Source organism: Pan troglodytes, chromosome 16 (genome assembly GCF_028858775.2).
Source record: "Pan troglodytes isolate AG18354 chromosome 16, NHGRI_mPanTro3-v2.0_pri, whole genome shotgun sequence".
Taxonomy (NCBI): domain Eukaryota; kingdom Metazoa; phylum Chordata; class Mammalia; order Primates; family Hominidae; genus Pan; species Pan troglodytes.
Genome location: NC_072414.2, coordinates 91468943 through 91486492, shown reverse-complemented (window position 1 = coordinate 91486492; position 17550 = coordinate 91468943). Strand labels below are relative to the sequence as shown.

Below are 17550 nucleotides of genomic sequence, written 5' to 3'. Positions count from 1 at the left end.
CCAAGATACTATACATATGCAAATATTCCAAATTTTGAAAAAAATCCCAAATCTGAAACACTTCCTAGTCCCAAGCATTTCCAATAAGGGATACCCAACCTGTAATACAGGACTACTCTGAAGAAATGATCCATCATGCATACTTTAGGGCACAGTTTTGAAAGAATTAACTCTGATGATAAAATAAATATCAGCATTGAAACTAATTTGTTCAAGGGCGGCTGACCTACATATACAGAATTAGGAAATCAAATCCAGAATAACTGTTTTAAGTAGCTCTTGCCAATGGAGCTTCCAGTGAGAATTCTTTGAAAAACTATCAAGTCTAGGAGCATGAGCTCAAAGAAAAATACTCTTTCACTATGGTTAGATGAATGAGTATACAGAAACTGTAAAGTCACTATTTGTTTTGCAATCAGTTTAAGAAAATTGTTGCCCTAAATTAAAATTAAGCCAAGCTGCTCTTCCTTAGTATCTACAGCATAAGAAAAGAACAAAAGTCTGGTGGTATTGTTGCTAAGTGATTTGGGGACATTTACAAACTGCAAAGCAGTAAGCTTAGCTCTGCTATTATAGCAACTATATAAAATAATTGAAGATAATTTAGGAAAAAAACAAGTTTCGCAACAAACCTAACTACCTTACATTTTGCTTTCTCAAGATCTATTTAAGAACACATATGTTTTTAAGTCATGGGAGTAGAGGGAAAGTTTTATACATACTCTATACTATAAATCATAGAATTTTAGAGCTGGAAGATACCTTAAAAATCATGAGAGCCAACTCACTATAGATGGAGAAAGAATTCAAGATGTTTAGGTGCCCTATCCAAAGGTATTGGGGTAAGAAGTAGCAAAGTCTGGATCGGCATGTTTTCTCTTCACTTCTACATTTAAGATACTGAACATGTATAAGATTTCAGCAATTTTATTTTGAAGTTTTATAAAAAATACTAATAAAATGCATTTCTTCCCTTCTACTTATTGTTGTCATCACCCACTATAAAAATAAGCAACAAGATGTTTGGTCAATCTCTTCATGCACAAGATAAAAGCACAAACCATACTTTAGTACTCACTGCGATTTTATGATTCCGCATCATATTATCAAATTCCTCATTAATTTTTTTATATTTTTCTTCTGTATGTGGAGTTAGCACATATGAAGTATCAGGGTCTGGGCTGTCGCACCCTCTGTGTTCCTTCTTGTTCAGAGCCTAAATAATGAAGTTAACAAAAAGGATCAACAAATAAAAAGTAGAGGTAAAGTAAAAGTACTTACAGGGCCTCGTTTGAAAATAAAATCACTATCTTCATTTAGTTTGCTGAATCTGTCCTCCGAGAGTGGACTGTGCTCAAAGTAATCGTCAGCATCAGGGCTCTCACAACCATTAAGGCCTTTCTTTCTTAAAGTCTGAAATACAATTGGAAAATTCACACACAAATAATGCTAACTTGCCATGAGTTTTTCTGTAAAATTTATTAAGAGAGCACAGACGGAATGAACTGAATTATACAAGAGCCACTGAAACGGTTTCTAAATGATCACAAATGTACTTACTTCTTCAAATAAGATAAACATTAAATATAAGTAAAATTAATTCTCCCATTGTATGTTAAGAGAAAAGGAATATTTGTTTGGATTCTTCCTTTCTAAACTTCTCAAAATACTAAATGACTCACTGCTCTCACAGTTAAAACTCAAATCTGATTAAAGCCTGATCAATTTATCTGATATAACCAATGCATGAAAGAACTAAAATAGAAATCTATAAAAATGATGCTTTGAGAAGTTATCATACCTTTATAAATTGAACATTTCAGCAACTTCACGTATTCTTCCTTTCTGCCTATCAGAGTTTTTATCCTACTCAACAGAAAGAATCAGCACGATATCCCAATAATTTCATTCCTATTATTCACTTTCCTGTATAACTTTGAAATACAACAAACTTGATAATTATTTATGTCTGCAATGACTCCTATGTAGAATGTACAAATTATCAGTGACTTTACATATTCTTAAAATTTGCACTCAAAAGTTATTCAGAGTGTATTTCATGGTTTGATTTAATCCACTGATTTGACTTTCTGGAGAACTGTCTTTTCTTTTTTTTTTTCTTTTTTGAGACGGAGTCTCGTTCTGTCGCCCAGGATGGAGTGCAGTGGCACGATGTTGGCTCACTGCAAGCTCTGCCTCCTGGGTTCATGCCATTCTCCTGCCTCAGCCTCCTGAGTAGCTGGGACTACAGGCGCCCACCACCACGCCCGGCTAATTTTTTTTGTATTTTTAGTAGAGATGGGGTTTCACCATGTTAGCCAGGATGGTCTGGATCTCCTGACCTCGTGATCCACCCACCTCGGCCTCCCAAAGTGCTGGGATTACAGGCGTGAGCCACTGTGCCCAGCCCTTTCTGGAGAATATTCTTGAGTGCCATTAAAATATCTCCTGGATTATACTGACTTTTTTTTTCTTAGTATAATGCAAAAAACAGTTGGTTTTCTGATTTCTATTTTTAACTTAAATTCATCACGAAATAACTTGTCCAGTACTTAAAAGGATAAATTAAAAACCAAGAGCTTGAAAATATATGGAATACTCCTTTACTTTCAGAATGTCTTATTTCTTTCTTTCTTCTTTTTTAAAAAATCCTGGTGGGTCGTATCTTAAAGTGGAGTTACAGGGTTCAACACTGAAATGGCTGAGACTTCTTGATTTTCTGACCAACTGCAGAGAAGGATTAGGAAGTTAAAATTTCTAAGTAAGCCTAACTAACAGAGCTTAGTTAGGAAACAAAGCTTGATCACTGAACTAGTCCCAGAGAAGTTCATCAATAAACGATTAAATTAGATCTAAAGATATTTTTGATTATTTCATAGCACATCTTAGTATCCTTTAAAATATGATTAGCAATAATTATGGATGTTTATTTTACTCCTTTTTTCTTGAATGAAGTAGAACATAAGCACAGTACATTAAGATTCAAGAATTTTTTTGTTTCTCCAAAGTCAAATTATTTTTAAAATTCACTTTATTCAATGTGATTTTTAAAAATTTTTCATGAAGAATCATAAACAATCATTAGTACAGATACGTTAGCTTATTAAATTACTTGGCATGTGCATATAGCAAACACAACATCTATTTCTCCAACATTTTCTCCATGGCACTAGGCTCTATGAGCCTAAGTAATCACATGGACTTTTATGTGTGCTTGGCCATAAAAGGTCCTGTTGTTGGGAGCACTAAAGGATAAAGGCATTTATCCTCCCCCAACCATGGTAGCAAGTTTACTTGCCAAATCTTTCCAAGTAGCTATGAGCAGTGAAAATGTAGACACTCAGAACACTGGAACACATTGAACTCTTAAAACCTACACAGCACTAGAAACAGAACAAATATAGTAGGTGCCTACACACAGATCTTATCATAAAGTTGTTGACTTATTCTAGTCCTAAATCTCTGATATTTCCCCTCAATTTTCATCTATTTTAAGACTAGTTAATTAGTCTTGCTCTTCTTAGTAAGCTGTAATGCTTATCACTGAAATTTTCACAAATGGCAATCACCAAGTATATATCTCTTTGACCACATTTTAATTGCCAGAGAAAAAAGAAGGCAGCTTTTGTTCAACAATTACATGCAATTTTTATTCTACAAGAGTAGGGTTAACTCTACTTGTATTTATGAGGAAGGAAAGTGCTCTGGTATCTTCGGCTCTGCAAGCCTTCACTTCAGATGGGGTTTCTGTCACCATGAGAGAATTTAAGAGGCTCTATCAGCTTTGTAGATAATAAGCTAATGTACCTCTGTTTGATAGGCAACTTGTGTCTCCTTATCACTAAACCATGAAGAGTTGTTTTGAGGACCCAACTACCATAAAAAGACTTTTTCTGTCTTCACATTACCAAATAGCACAACAGTAGAAGTTTCTCCTGTGCCACTGGTATTGTCAAGCGGAATGCCGTAATCTATTAAGAAGGCCAGGCAAGGTACATACGATCCTGGCCAGCTTCAGTTTTCTCACACACAAGTTAGCCACAATAAAGACACTTGCTCAATGAGGAAAATACAGTGTGAAAGGTCACCACTATGAGAGATCTGCTTATTCCTCATAAAGAAAAAGTAGAAAAATGCATCAAGAGTGCTAGCACTGAGTACTCTCTATAGCTATTACTAGTCATTATAATCCATTCTAAAGTAAATAAAACTTCAAAGATATTTTACTCCTTGTAAATAACGTGATTGAGTTTTTCAATGCCATTCCAACAAACTTAAGGAGAAAACTCAATTGTGCCAAAATAATTTCAAATTTCAATGGTGTGTACCCATTTAAGTTGACTTATCCTAGTTGCTTTTCTTAAAGAAATGTCTTCTAAAACATACATTACAGGCTGCTATAAAGATCAATATTAATAAGTAATTATTAATCAATTTAAGCCGATGATACACCCTGTTCTATACATGTTCCAAACTAATTTAAAGGTCCCAATTGGCAATATTACTCAAATAAAATCCTAAAATTAACACACCTATATTTTTCATCAGTACACGTCTATAGAAGACAGTAATTTTATTTTTGGAGGGTCAGTTAAGCACTTGTTAGAAACAATCATTTTTCTATTTATGTCACAACAAAGTTAAATTCCATTATTATTTTAACAGGTTTTTTTGACTTGGGCCAATTCAGGTACTTTCTGCACATTCTCATTTATGGTACAAAATGCAGGATTTAAGTAATAAACTTAGCTAATATTTACCTTTCAACGCTAGTTATGTAAGGATAGTGAAATATTTTTAAATGAAACCCAAAAAACTAAATATCTCTTAAAACTCCGTATTGTTTAGAGCACATTCCAAGTTATCTGATTCTAGGGGGTTTGTACCTTGGTTTCTGAGCTATTTTCCAACTCTGTAAACAGAAGATAATGTGTAGAAAAGTGAGAGTAATGCAAATAATGTGTGTTTGTAGATGTGCAAACAAATCCCGCCTGGTGGAAGTTCAACTGACTTCCTCTCTCAACTGTGGAAGAGCCAGTTTTTGTATTTATGAAGCAAATTCATTTGGCCTTCTTGGTGGGCTTATATATTTGTCTGATCTTTGAATTTACAAAGGCAACATTTTTTTCAGGCTCCCTCACTAATTAATTACTTAAAATTTTTGACTCATGTTCACTTGATATAATCACCTTTATAAAAAACTATGTTACGGCCGGGCGCGGTGGCTCACGCCTGTAATCCCAGCACTTTGGGAGGCCGAGGCGGGCGGATCACGAGGTCAGGAGATTGAGACCATCCTGGCTAACACGGTGAAACCCCGTCTCTACTAAAAATACAAAAACAAAGTTAGCTGGGCGTGGTGGCGGGCACCTGTAGTCCCAGCTACTCGGGAGGCTGAGGCAGGAGAATGGCGTAAACCCGGGAGGCGGAGCTTGCAGTGAGCTGAGATCGTGCCACTGCACTCCAGCCTGGGCGACAGAGCAAGACTCTGTCTCAAATAAATAAATAAATAAAAACCAAAAACCAAAAAACAAAAACTATTTTACCACTTACGAGTGTGAAACCACCCAACTCATTGATTTCAGATCTAAACTCAGGAAGAGATTCCTAGTAACCCTCGATAGAACTTATTATTGGAGCAAGTATTGGTTTTTAAAAGGAAGAAGTAGTATGCTGTTCTTTAAAATTTTCTAAAAATATTTGATTAATCTGTATTTGTTATAATATCAGGTATCGATGAAATATGACAAGACAGGGCCTGTGGCCTTTCAATACTCATCTTCAAAATCTTCTTGTGGTAATTCATAAATTGTTATTTATATTGCAGCATTAAGAATGTTAACTGTCTAAACAGCAAATCCCACAACCTTCCTTTCATCGGAAGCTATTAAGATCTAAAATGAAATTCAAGCTGGTGGAGGAAGAGAGAAGGGCATACTGCCTAAAAATATTTCTAGGGAAAAGGAATCCCTACATCATATCCACACTATTTCTGTGTTGTAAATGCCCAAATCAAACTTAAAAGAGAAGGTTTTGCTTTGTTGTCTAGCATTAATTAAACCAGTTTTACCTAAAAGAAGAGGAACTTTAAAAGCCTTCCTTTTTTTCTTTGCTGATCTTTTTATTATTATTATTATTATACTTTAAGTTCTGGGATACATGTGCAGAACGTGCAGGTTTGTTACATAGGTATACATGTGCCATGGTGGCTTGCTGCACCTATCAACCCATCATCTACATTACGTACTTCTACCACTATCCCTAGACTAGCCCCCCACTCCCTGACAAGCCCCAGTGTGTGATGTTCCACTCCGTGTCCATGTGTTGTCATTGTTCAACTCCCACTTATGAGTGAGAACATGCGGTGTTTAGTTTTCTGTTTTTGTGTTAGTTTGCTGAGAATGATGGTTTCCAGTGTCAACCATGTCCTTGCAAAGGACATGAACTCATTCTTTTTTTATGGCTGCATAGTATTCCATGGTGTATATGTGCCACATTTTCTTTATCCAGTCTATCACTGATGGACATTTGGGTTGATTCCAAGTCTTTGCTATTGTGAACAGCGCCGCAGTAAACATATGTGTGCATGTGTCTTTACAGTAGAATGATTTATAATCCTTTGGGTATACATTCAGTAATGGCATTACTGGGTCAAATGGTATTTCTAGTTCTAGATCCCTGAGGAATCACCACACTGTCTTCCACCATGGTTGAACTAATTTACACTCCCAACAGCAGTATAAAAGTGTTCCCATTTCTCCACATCCTCTCTAGCACCTGTTGTTTCCTGACTTTTTAATGATCACCATTCTAACTGGCTTGAGATGGTATCTCATGATGGTTTTGATTTGCATTTCTCTAATGACCAGTGATGATGAGCTTTTTTTCTTATGTTTGTTGGCTGCATAAATGTCTTCTTTTGAGCAGTGTCTGTTCATATCCTTCACCCACTTTTTGATGGCTTTTTTTTTTTTTTTGTAAATTTAAGTTCTTTGTAGATTCCGGATATTAACCCTTTGTCAGATGGATAGATCACAAAAATTTTCTCCCATTCTGTAGGCTGCCTGTTCATTCTGATGATAAAGTTTCTTTTGATGTGCAGAAGCTCTTTAGTTTAATCAGATCCTATTTATCTATTTTGGCTTTTGTTGCCATTGTTTTTGATGTTTTAGTCATGAAATCTTTGCCCATGCCTATGTCCTGAAAGGTATTGCTTAGATTTTCTTCTAGAGTTTTTATGGCTTTAGGTCTTACGTTTAAATCTTTAACCCATCTTAATTTTTGTATAAGGTGTAAGGAAGGGATCCAGTTTCAGCTTTCTGCATATGGCTGGCTCGTTTTTCCAACACCATTTATTAAATAGGGAATCCTTTCCCCATTGCTTGTTTTTCTTTCTATCTACTGCTGACCAAACACTCCAGTAGTAGGAAGGCTCTTGAGTTTAAAATTTCCATACCAATTTAAGGAAAAACAATGAAAGCCTGAAACTTAGTGAGTGCCCTGGCTAGAACCTCCATTTAGGTTAGTTATATCCACTTCCGTTTCTTTGATGAGGCTATTTTACAACACTGCAGAGATGGACATTAGTTAACTTATAGAAAACTTGTAGTAGCTGCAAATAATTCTTGTTTCCAGAAATTGTTTCCTGTGGAATACCATTGATTGTCACCCTGTGGATACTGGCCACTTTTGTTTCTATTTATAAATTTACTTCTGCATTCTTTAACTATAAATGTGTTATATTTTTGAGTTCTCCTCTGTTTATGATCTTATTGTTCCCTCATTCATTAATGACTCAAATAAAATCTCTAATATGTTCATTTTATAATTTTATGATAGTAATGTTTATGCCTTCATCCAAATCTAATCTGCAACTTGGAAGATTTATAATCCCAACTGCCTGCTGCACACTTTCATTTGGATATTTTACTAACATTTCTATTTCAACTTAACTGGCATAGAATTCATTATCTTTTATTAAACCAGTCTCTCCTTTGGACTTACCAACCTAGTCGACCTTATTCCCTTTGTTCTCTCTCTACATTCACATGGAATACCAAATTTTGTATATTATTTCCATTTCTACTGTCCCCATACTCACTCAAGCCTGCACTATCTTATGTCTAGACTCTTATATCTTTTTTCCACTTTTCTCTCTCTCCATTCTATCTGTTCCATAAACTGTTACCAATTCAGTTCCCCTCAATATCATTTTGAATTTCTCACCTGTTTTAAATCAATTCATTTCTACATGAAGATTATCAGTTGTGCTTGCAAGGAGAGTTATTTTGCAAACCAGCCTTGGTGGCAGAGATGAGAGACCATGGAGCCCTTAATATGGAGTTCCTGGTGTCCGGCCTTCAGGAAGCCAGCTACTCCTGCCTCTTGCCTTTGAGTGCTATCTGTCTGCATTCTTTCAACAAATTCTTTCTTTAGTTGGAGCTACTTTAAATGGGTTTCTATCCCTTATAATCAAAGAAGCATGAGGAAGAAAACTGTTAGTGATCCTTTAGGTAACACATTATTAGTCTCTTTATCCAAGTCACATATTTCTCAAAATAAGTCTGGCTAGTACCTCTACAACATAGAATCCAGAAAGAGTCTCAAACCTAGAAGTGATGATTAATTACTGTTGTTGGTCAAAGATAACTGATTGAAACAATGGTATCTACCCCAACAAAAATCTTTAAAGTCATACGTCCTATCATTCTACTTATAGAGTACTGACAACCTTACCTTTCAAATTCAAGGAAACATTTACAGAATTCTGGGTATATGTTACCACTTGGCTGACCCTGTACATCTGCCTCTCATTTTCTGGTTTATATACTAAACCTCTTGGTGAAACTAGAGATGGAAAGGATTAAGGGAAGAGGTGAAAAGACAAAGAAAAAAGATACTTGAGAGGACAAAAACAATACTGTATAAACTTTTTTTTAAGTATGTTGAGGTTTTCTTTTACATAATAAACTTACAAAAATTTATTTCAAAATGAATTACTAATTAGGCAGGGCAACTCATTTAAAATGCGTTTCTTTTAGCTTATGCTCTTTCATGTTAAATACTCAGCAAGAAATTCTATATTTAAAATTTTAGCCACATTTTCCATGGAAATGTTATACATATATAAAAAATAGTTAAATATAAACTTTTATACATAAAATATAAAAAGTTTTATATACATAAAAACTTCCATGGAAAATAAGCTTGTCTAAAATTTTAAATATATATATGTGATTCTATTTGTTTGGAATGGAATTTGACAATTATAAAGTTGAGCATATGTTAAAAGTGTTTTCAGTTCTTGGTAGTCAGGAGTTAAAAGTGCAGTCCATTTCTGTATATAATGTGTGCATATATATACGTGCACAAATGCATATTACTATAATCTTTGGCATCTGTTTACAGAGTAAATAAATCAGGATTATCTTTCTAAATATGTTTAAATAAATATTTAAAGCATATGGGCTCTTAAATAAGAACTTATAAATATCCCAAGGGACTTGCATTTTCTGGAATCTTGACATATGACACTACATTTTGGATCGAAGAGCCTATACTGCTGGAGTATCTGCTAGAGCCCATGCCTGCACTTTTAACTCCTGCCTACCAAGAACTGAAAAAAAAAATTAACATACGCTCAACTTTATTATTGCCAAATTCCATTCCAAGCTAATAGAATCATAGCACTTACAAGTGAAACTATGGAATTAAAACTACTCAAAAGGTATAAATCCATGGTTTTTAAATGCATGAGGAGTTAACTGATTTAAATCAATTAAATAAACCCACAAAAAATTTGACCACCCACCTTAAATCTCATTGCTATGACACAGCTGAGCAGTACATGCTCCATAAACACCAGCTGAGTAGTCAGTAAATCTAGCATAAGTATAAGCAAGTGCTTGTAAAATAAAGAAATCATGGCTTGGGCCGGGCGCGGTGGCTCATGCCTGTAATCCTAGCACTTTGGGAGGCAGAGACGGGCAGATCACTTTAGGTCAGGAGTTTGAAACCAGCCTGGCCAACATGGTGAAACCCTGTCTCTACTCCAAATACAAAAAAATTAGCTGGGCGTAGTGGCAGACACCTGTAATTCCAGGTACTCAGGAGGATGAGGCAGGAGAATCGCTTTAACCCCAGGAGGTGGAGGTTGCAGTGAGCTGAGATCGTGCCATTGCACTCCAGCCTGGGTGACAGAACAAGACTCTGTTCAAAAAAAAAAAAAAAAAAAAAAAGAGGAAAAAAGAAATCATTTCTTAAGTTTCAGGAAATTGAAACTAGATTATTGCGATATTTTAAAAATGAGAAAAGTTGTCTTTCCTCATTGTAAATAATTATTTCCAATTTTGAAACATATACTATTCTTTCTAGCTACTCTGACAACACATAAAAACAATTTTTAAAAATTGTGAAATATGTAAGGTATGTACAAGTTTATATAAAATTCAACAAATAATTATAAAGTGAACATCAGTCATTTCAATCAAGTCAAAAAAATAGACCAAGGCCAGAACCCTCCCTATCTCCCTTCATCCCATAACCCTCTCCTCCCACCTTTACAGGTAATACCATCCTAACTCTGTGATGACAATTATCTGGATTTTCTTTATATGTTTACCACATATATACATATCCCTAAAAATATAATTTAGCTATGCCTATTTGTGAATGATATGTAAATGGAACCACACACAGTACACTATTCAGTATTAACACTGTTTATGAGATTCCGCCATAGAGTTACACAGAGTTATAGCTGGCTCATTTTCACTAAATACTGTATTACATGGCTTGAAAAAAAAAAAGCTTTATCCATTCTACAACAGACAGACATTGGAGTGGCTTCAATCTTTTGAATCTATAAAAATGCTGCTGTGGACATTTCTGTAGATAGTCTACTGCATAATGTGCACACATTTCTCTTGGGTATGTATTCTTAGGAATAGAAGTATTAGTTCATAAAACATGTGGATCTTCAGTTATACTAGATAATGCCAAACTGTCTTTTAAAGTAATTGTATCAATGTGCATTCCTACCTGTGGGATTTAACTTGCAATACCAACTACTAATGAAATGAAGCACATTTCATATCTATTGGCCACATGGATGTTCTCTTTTGTGAGGCACCTATTCAAGTACTTTGCTAAGTTTTCTACTGCCTTCTGATAATTGTTTTATAGTAGTTCTTTTAATTATTTATTTTTATAGTAATTATTTTATAAGTAGTCAATGTAAGCCCTTGGCTAATTTTATACATTGTAAAAATATCTTCCCATTATGTAGCATTAAAAAAAAAAACGCTTATCTTTGGATGCAGAGTTCTTAAACGGAGTCAAATTTATCAGTTTTTTCCTTTCCAGTTATCCATATGATAGCGATTTTTATGCCTTATATAAGAAATCCTTTCCAAAATTATGAAGATATTCTCCTATATTATCCTGTAAATAGCTTTATAATTTTGCCTTTTACATTTAGGTCTATAAGCATCCTGGAGGTAATTTTGTATATAATCTGAGGTAAGTGCAATTTCATGAGTTTTCTATATGGATACCAATTGTCCCTATACCACTGCTTAAGGAGTTTGTTCTGCCACTCTACCATATATTAAGTATCTAAATATGCATGGTTCTGTTTCTGAGCTATTCCATTGGTATGTTTGGCATTTGGTATTTGTGCCACTGCCACTGTATGTTAATTATTATAGCTTTAAAATTAGTCTCAATATATTGCAGTGCAAACCCTCTCACCTTGTTCTTCTTCAGTGTCTTCTGTTCTATTTTCTCTGTGAACTTTAGAATCAGTTGTTGAAGTTCTTTCAAAAAGTATTTCTTGGGAATCTGATTGATATTTCATCAACTCTACAGAGATTATCTTATGTGGCACAGATATATATAATTTGAGACTTCTGATCTATGAATATGGTATAACTCTACTAGGATATATTCAACTTAGTCATAATATATTATCTCATCTACATATCACTAGATTTAATCTCTGTATAAGTAATGCTAGATGCTTTAATAAATCCATAAATCTCAGTGGCTTAACACAATGAAAGTTTATTTCTTTCTTATTCATACAAAGCCCAAGAAGGATGTTTCTTATTCTCAGTGAGCCCTGTGTGAGATTCAGAGCCCAAAGACATTTACCTTATGGTTCCACATATAGGACCTCAGGGTTCCCATTCTTAGCACATGGGATGCCAAACAGGGAAGAAAGAGTATGAAGATTATGTGGGAAGTATCTTACTGGTCACACCTGGAAGCAGCCTGCATCATTTTCACTCACATCTCCTTGGTCAGAGGTCAGTCACATGGCCACTCCTGACCACAGGGGAGGCTAATACAGAGTCTAGTTTTGTGCCCAAACAGTAGAGAAAATGGGTCATTCTGAAAATAAAAATGTCTCCCAGGCGGAGGTCGGGGTGAGCCAAGATCACGCCATTGCACTCCAGCCTGGGCAACAAGAGCGAAACTCCATCTCAAAAACAAACAAACAAAAAAGTCTCCCATAAGAAAGATGTGAACACGAAGTAGCCTAATATTTTGCTGAAGACTTTCACATTTATGTTCAGTGAGACTGGCTTCTGATTATTATCTTTGCAACTCTCCTAGCTGGTTTTGCTATCAAAGTTAGGCTAATTTTAGATAACGAGGAAAGGAAAGCTCTTTGTTTTTACTATTCTTTGGAAGGGTTTGTGAAATACTGGAATTACTTCCTTCTTAAAAATTTGCTAGTATTTTCTTATGCAGCCATCTGGACTTGTAGTTTTGTGGAAAACTTGACAAGATTATTCAATTTTTCTATTTTTTCTTTATTACATTTGTTAAATTATATTTTTCTTGAAATCTGTCCAGTGAATCAAAGTTTTGAGGCATAGGATTCTGAGATTATATATGCTCAAAAAAGTATGTCAAAACTGCCACTGAACAGAAAACTAAATGGTACTGTTGTGATCTTCTAGTTCATCTTCTACCCTTATAGAGGAGAATATTAAAGTTAAAAGAGATCCAGAGATCCAAGTACTCTTCCCTCACCTCACCTCAACACATAGCTGTTAAGTGACAGAACTGGGACTAGAATCTAAGTCTAGTGCTCTTTCCAATATGCTATGCTCATTTCTTAAATGGACTGCATCCATCAGTCAGCAAATCAAAGGGAGAACAGATAAGAGAGCTGTAATCAGGAACAACTTCAACCACTGAGAAGAGAGAATGTTTACTGTGTATGTGGTGGTTGTAGGCACTGTCTTCATATTCCTCTCCAGTTCCTCCATGATCTTATCACCCCTATCTTCCTCAGTGAGAAGTGTGTGGTGTTCAGGCTATGGCTTCTCTAAATTCTAAGATCTTACCCAGTTCTAAGCTACTCCTAGGTTTGATAGTAAAAATCCTAACAAATGGTAGTAAGATTCCCTACCTGCCCCACCCCCCAATCCCAACAGTTTTGAGGCCCTTGTCTCCCAGGAGCTGGATACTGAGCAGCCAGGTAGTCTCAGCTTGTCACCAGAAAGAATGTAACTCTGTTCTAGATCTCCACACATAAATGAATACTAAGATAGAGCTGATTCTCAGTGCACCACAGACAAGAAAGTCTATCTTCAAAAGTCCTGGAGCTTGGTTCTTCACTATCCCTTTTTGTTTACTGAATAAATACCTTAATTTGCCTTTTTTTTCATTCAACAAAATTTATCGAAAGCACCCTACTAGATGCTGATATTTACTGATAAATTAGACATAGATCATCGTCCACATGAAGACTGTAGAGATCATCTGGTCATTCGATGAAGACTGCTTTCTTACCATGGCAGCCTGACTTGGTCTTGGCCCTTTCTTCCAAAGCAGTAGATGGTTTGATTGTAACACTGATATACAGGTGTTATGCTTTCCCTCTCGAAATTTTCTCTGGGTATAGAACTCTAGGTTGCATTCTACTCCCTTCCTAAACAGCACACTTAGGATATCATTTCATTGACTCCAGATTTCATTTGTTATTTGGAAATAGCACTCTTTTGAGGATAGTCTCTTTACGTCTTTCTTGTCTTTGTTTTCTGCACAGTTTCACTATGTCTATATAGAGTTTTTGGTTTTTTTTTACACATTTACTCTGCATGGGATTTGAATTTCTTAAATCTAAGGATGGTGGGCTTTCATCAATCCTAGAAAATTGTGTCATTATCTCATCAAATATTGCCTCTACCCGATTCTCTGTTTCCGTCTTCTACAATGCCAATTAAGCATAGGCTAGAACTTCTAAACATGATCCTCCTTTTCTTTAAACCTTTCTTGATATTTTCTGCCTTTTAATATTTGCATTGAATTCTAGATAATTTCTTCTATCTTTGGTTCACAAATTCTCTCTGCGGTTATGGAAAATCTACTTCCACCATGTTTACTGCATTAATTAGTTTTGGTCATCGTATTTTTTCACATCTTGAAGTATTTCATTCAACTCTGCTATGTCAATTCCTATATAACTTCCTGTTTCCTACTGATATTTTCAAGCTTATTTCTTAAAACATAGAAAGTGAAACTGTTCTATAATCTACATATAATAACAATGTCATCTGAAATATATAAGAGCTATTTTCTGCTGTATCCTGCTGTGTTTTCCTCACTGTGCCTTGTTTTCTTGTATGCTTGGTCATCTTTGTATGATGCTCTATAGTTCTGAAAGGTTATTTGAAAGAGATTTCTGATACACAGAATAAGGTGGCTTTCTTCAAAAAGGATATAAATTTGCTTCCCCCAGTTAACAGGGCACTAGTTTTCTTGAATGTCTGGTATTATATGACTTGGAACTATGATTCCACACAATGCTGGTAACTTGGTTTACAATCTGTCAGATATGTTCTTTTTTTCTTTTCGTGTTCTCTTCTTTCCCCTATCTGCTCAGTACTAAATAACTCTCCTTGGAATCCTTTGGGAGCAGAAGGCAGTGGATTTTCCTCTTTTCTTAAGGCCCCAGCTTAAAGGGGTTTGGGGGTATCTATTAGGCTCATAAACCTAGAAGTGATCATTTTCCCCTTGATTCTGAATCTATCAGAACCCAAATCTCAGTTTTACAAACTGCTTTATCCAGATGGGCAAATGATTCAGGGTGGTTAGAACTTTAAATACTTTTTTACCTTTATGTTCTTACCTTCTCTTAAATTTTGGCCTGGCATATTCCTTGAGCTCTTTGATAACGTAAAAACGTTTTTTTGTTTTGTTTTTACAGTTTATCTAGTTTTTAGATGTCTTCAACAGAAGAGTTGATCCAGATAACCTAGCCCAACAATATCAAAATTTTTAAAAAATCAACCATTTTCTAATAATATCCATAAAGTTATTGGTTTTTGTTGATGTTTTTGCTATTTTTTTTTTAAGTTAGATGTAGGACAGGGTTTGGCAGTTCCTCAAAAAGTTAAACACAGAACTTACCACACAATCCAGGAAATTCTACTACTAACTAGATACCCAAGAGAAGTGAAAACTTATACTCATACCAAAACTTGTATACAAACTTCACAGTAGCAAATGGAATACTATTTGGTCACAGAATGAAGTACTGATACAGCTACCATACGGATGGACCTTGAAAACATTATGCTAAGTGAAAAAGCTGGACAAAAGAACATACTGCATGACTCCATCTATATCAAATTCCCAGAATAGGTAAATCCATAGACACAGAAAGTACATTAGTGGTTGCCAGGATGTAGGGGAAGGAGGAGTTGGTAAGTGATTGCTAATGGGTACTGGGTTTCTTTTCGGATTGACGAAAATGTTCTGGAATTAGATGGTGTTCATGGTTGTACCAACTTGTGAATGGACTAAGAACCACTGAACTGCATAATCTACACTGGTGAATTTTATGGTATACGAATTATATCTCATTTAAAAGAAGAGCAAAAAAGTTAATCTCAGGTATGCCTACCACATTTCAATAAGCAATTAAAATATGCATTCAATTTCACATGATAGTTAAGGATGTCTGGAGCAATTATTTATAAAGATACAAGGTAATGTAACAGTACTACTACAGTATTAACCTGATTAATTAGGTTACTGAAAGCTCTGGGAATGTATACTCCAATCATGAAGTTATCACACTGGAAATCATATCATATTGTCCTGAGAGGCACTAGCCCATCCTAATTCAAGTGCTGCCAGCATTTCTATTCAAGTAATTTTGTGTATTTACAGGACCCACCACAGTGGCCACTAGCTACTAAGATGCCTCACTGAGCATTTCAAGCTATCCCTCCAATTATCATTTATGTTCATGTGCAGATACAAAGCTGCATAGGTTTTGCGGTTTATGAGATTATTCAAGAATGCATACACTGCAATACAGCAGAGGCCTCTACACTTATCTTTTTAAGTACGTTTACTTCTCTAAAGGTTGGAAGTAATATATATTAGTAGATGTGGAGGATGGGAGGATAAGGAAATAAAGTTATCATTTCCAGTGTTAACAGAGTAAAAAGAATCACCTCCTACACACTGAGTGTTCCTTCAACTTAAACATATTTTATATTTTTGTCCGTACTAGATTTTGTAATATTTGATGAAGTTTTAACTGAGTATCATAAATACTCTTAATTTATGATTAAGTGAATGCTGAAGTACACAACACTACCTTTAGTTCCATTTTATAGGTCATTATTAAGCTGTGTGCTGAATCTTTACTGAGCACTGTGAAAAATACTAATGTTCCTTAGCGAAGTCTTTGCCTCAAAGGATCTACAGTCTTTCTTGCTCTCTTTGGACGCGGCTTCCTCGTCAGTTAAATGAAAGAGAGAGCCAGATCAGAGTTTCCTAACTGTTTTATAACACACAAACCACTTTTCACAGCATTATTAGGTCAATTCTCTCTATATATAATAATATATATGTTTTACAAATTATGCAAATTTTCTATAAATCAATTTTTAAACAGCATGATGTGTCAATATATTCTATTCCTTAGAACATGGCCTAACCCCCCACTTTAATCTCCCCTCTCCATTCAAACCAAATGGAATTGCATTCCTCTTTCTATAATTCTCAACATTACTAAAGCCTATCATAAGTAATAAGTGAGATAATTTAGTCTATTTTTAAAAGCTACACACTTCTTTTAAAATACTGCTAATCTGCTGCCAGATTAATTCCTGTAACAATGACTTGACTACTTAAAACTTTTAAACACCCCTCTAAAGGCTGCCCAATGCCTATAGGACAAATATTAAATACCACAGCTGGGTATTCAAGACCATCTATCAACTATATTCAATTTGTCTCTTCCTTACCTTTGATTACTCCCCTATGCAAAGCCTCTATTCCATAAACATTTTGTATATGATATAAGGTAAATACTGAGGCTTATTTTTTTTCTATATGGATATCCAGGTTTCCCAGCACCATTTATTGAAAAGACTGTCCTTTTCTCATTGATTTACCTTGGCTCTTTTGTCAAAAGTCAATTAACCATGTATACGTGGGTACATTTCTGAGCTCTCTATTCTGTTCTATTGAACTACATGCCTATCCCTATGCAAATACCACACTGAATTACTTTAG

General features: G+C 35.1%; 1 protein-coding gene across 43 annotated transcripts in view; it reads right to left on the bottom strand.

The window, feature by feature from the left end:
* The window catches only part of MEF2A (myocyte enhancer factor 2A), a 150603-nt gene that overhangs the window by 43730 nt on the left and 89323 nt on the right, over positions 1-17550 (bottom strand). For 14 of the 43 annotated variants that reach the window (XM_016927526.4, XM_054667201.2, XM_016927524.4 and 11 more), the window contains one exon: positions 1282-1413. In XM_016927526.4, coding sequence (XP_016783015.1) covers positions 1282-1413 — 132 coding nt within the window. Of the gene's footprint in view, positions 1-1066; positions 1414-17550 lie in introns of all 43 variants that reach the window. The other 29 variants (XM_001140333.7, XM_054667194.2, XM_054667204.2 and 26 more) reach the window with 5 other exon arrangements.